General features: G+C 44.1%; 1 protein-coding gene across 1 annotated transcript in view; it reads left to right on the top strand.

Moving 5' to 3' along the window:
• The first annotated feature begins 277 nt into the window (after positions 1 to 277).
• Positions 278 to 2,906, top strand: part of LOC119573926 (filamin-B-like) — a 5,186-nt gene continuing 2,557 nt past the window's right edge. The window contains exons 1-4 of the mRNA XM_037921030.1: positions 278 to 310; positions 417 to 506; positions 561 to 734; positions 1,637 to 1,778. Coding sequence (XP_037776958.1) covers positions 278 to 310; positions 417 to 506; positions 561 to 734; positions 1,637 to 1,778 — 439 coding nt within the window. The remainder of the gene's footprint in view (positions 311 to 416; positions 507 to 560; positions 735 to 1,636; positions 1,779 to 2,906) is intronic.

Below are 2,906 nucleotides of genomic sequence, written 5' to 3'. Positions count from 1 at the left end.
TAACTTTCCCGGCAGTTCCTATGGCGGGACAGGGGGGGAAGTGTTCTGTCTAGCAGCAGCTATTTAGAAAAACCAGGCTGAGGGCCTGACAAAGTAAGGGGCTCCTACCTGCCTATTCATTCCTATGCGAAAAACTAGAGTGGCAGTCATCAGATGGTCTGCCATACCATCCCTAGCAAATAGAATGGCAACTCTATGCCCCACCGTAAGGCAGGCATGTTAAGCGCCCCAACACATGCTCCCCTGCGGGGGGTAAAGGTCTGCCCCACGTCCGAGCATGCGCCTGAAAATGGGTCCAGTTCACCAGAAGGTGCGCACAGTTATCCTAATGCCGAGAAATCCGTAAAAGGGAAAAATAGAGCCAAGGCTGAATTTGCTATGGGCCGAGTCCTATTACATCTCTTTAAACCCCCAAGCAAAAGCCTTCAGACCGAGAGGTCATAGTAGCTATCTTTGGGAATATCTTGTTTGGCGCAGCTCGCTACGCCCCTCGAACGCCTTTACTGGTACATTCCTCCCTTTGCTCTGAATCAGCCGTGTAAAAGGCTGATTCACCGCAGGGGAGAGAAGGGGAGGGAGTCCTTTCAGGGGTGCTTTCTGTCGACTGGGGCCGTGGTAACAGCACTGTTGAATTATACCTTCGCCTCTCATCCGAGGGTTCGCAGTTCCCGCCCCGCCCAGGCGCGAGAAGTTGCAAATGTAGCATGGAGGTTACTGCTGTGGCGGGCACCACAGTGGGAAGGACTAGGTTTTAGCCGAGACAGCACCAGCTGACACACGTGAGCAAGTCAGATCCCTGTGACTGGCTAATCCCCGCCGCACACTGGGGGCAGGCAGGCCAATGGTTACTCACTTTGTTTTTTTTATGTTTTAAGTGCTGTGTGGCGTGGATTAGCCAATCCTTTGGGGGTTCTGAGGGTGACTTCTGGTTTTATTTATCTATTTTTTATTTATTTTTTTATACCCTTAAACATGGAAATATGGTGGGATGGTTACCAGGTGGGGTTTGTGATGTGTTTGTGTGTTTGTCTGTGATGTTGAAGTGTTCATCTTCTTGTTCGCGTAGTCGGGCCCTAGGTGTTTTTAGCTCGTCTGTGTATGCAGTTTTAAGTGGTTCTATGTTGTATGTTCTGTGGGGTGTCTCTGAAAGAATCGAGTCTAATATTGTTGCGCTGTGTCCCGAGTAGTGCTTTTTTCTGTACTGATTGCATTTTGAGTTTTGTGATTAGATATTGCAACCAGTGGGACGGGTGTGTATTCAAGAATGGTCTGACAGTTGTTTTGGTAGAGTCTGAGTTTGTTTGTGGTATGCAGCATGAAAGCGTCTGAGATTGGTAAATTTGTTGTGCGTGTTTATGCAATTCATTGTGTAAACGTGTGATATGAAGCCTGTTTTGTGAAAGTGGAAGCCAAGAATTTTTCCTCTGTTTGTGTATGGGATTTTGATGTTGTTGGTGTGATGGGTAGTGTGCTATGTGCATGAGTTTGAATTGTTGATGTTTGTTTGTATTTTCCAATGGTGTCTAAGGTGTTAATGTTCTGTATAGTCTTTTGTTGTTCATTTCATAATGTGAGATTATCTGTGTGATATCGTCTGCATAAAAGATATAGTTGTTGTAAGTGTAGGTTGTGGCAGATTGGCTGTATACAGGATATACAGGTTGGTGAGAAGAACACTTCCCTGTGGTACTCCACTTTTGAGGTAGAGGGGGCACCCAGGCATGAGCCCAGGCGTTTTTGTAGCAGTCCTGTGGTCCAGGAAGCTGCAGAGGAGGCGTGTGAGAAGTGTTGGGAGTTGTAGTTGTGTTAATTTCTATTTTTTGACGTCACCAGACCTTTTCAAAGGTCTTGCTGACGTCTCATAGAATAATATTGGTCTGGTGTTTTTTAGCGAGACCCAAAAGCAATCTCCTCGTAAGCGAGGGTGTTAGCGTCTTGGTCCCCCTGTGTGGGTGAAAGGGCCCCATTGCTACTGTGTGTTTGTTGTTGTTTTCCAGGGGTGTGATGAGTCTGCGTGTATTAGCCTCTCTAGCAGTTTCCCGGGAACTTCCAGCAATGTGATGGGGTGGTAATTTTCCACCCTCATGTGCTGACTTTCCTGACTTCCGAATGAGGGTGATGGTGGCATGTTTAAATTTTTCAGGGAAATATCCTGTAGCCAATGCCACATTAAAGATATAGCATAACCTGCAGATCATTATGGGTGGCACATGTTCTGTGATTGTTTTGTTTTAGTTGATTGCTCCTGGTGTTGTGTTTTTGGTGTGTTTGATGGGTTAAAATTGCTTCTGGTGTGAAAGGTATGGAGAGGGGACGTCCTCTATAAGATTTTATTATCTAAAATTATCTGCCACCCTCAACAGCTAAGGTCATTAGCGCGAATGCCTTGTTAAATAAAATATTAAAATATTTAAAATTATAAAAACCTATCAATAAATATCTTACAAATAACAATAAATATATTTAAAATCAAAGCATAAATATTATGCTCTAAAATTATTGCATAAACATGCATGATTAGATTTTATTGAAAATATTAGTCTCCCTAAGGAAACTAATAAGACCCTCTATATCCCTAATCCTCCCCAATACATTTTTCAGTGTATGGGGAGACAAGTACATACAGCTTTGGGCTGAGAAAAGTTGCACATCTTTCCACTACATGTGCGATCGTTAAGGCTCTTTTTCATCCCACACAAATTGCTTGATTTTTAGCCATCATCGTCCATGAGTCAGTCTTGTGCGCCCAATTCTTAGTCTTGTTAATGCAACTTCCACTTTTTGGTTGGGATGGTGCTAGTCACCCAACTGCCAAGGTCATCTCTAATCTCTCGCAGTTTGTTTCTGGAGGTATGCCCCCATTGTTCCTTCAATTTATCACAAAGGACAACTCCTGCTTTTTCATG

The sequence above is a fragment of the Penaeus monodon genome, chromosome 6, assembly GCF_015228065.2.
Source record: "Penaeus monodon isolate SGIC_2016 chromosome 6, NSTDA_Pmon_1, whole genome shotgun sequence".
In the NCBI taxonomy this organism is placed as follows: Eukaryota; Metazoa; Arthropoda; class Malacostraca; order Decapoda; family Penaeidae; genus Penaeus; species Penaeus monodon.
Note: the sequence above shows the minus strand (reverse complement) of the source record. Positions and strands in the feature narration are given on the sequence as shown.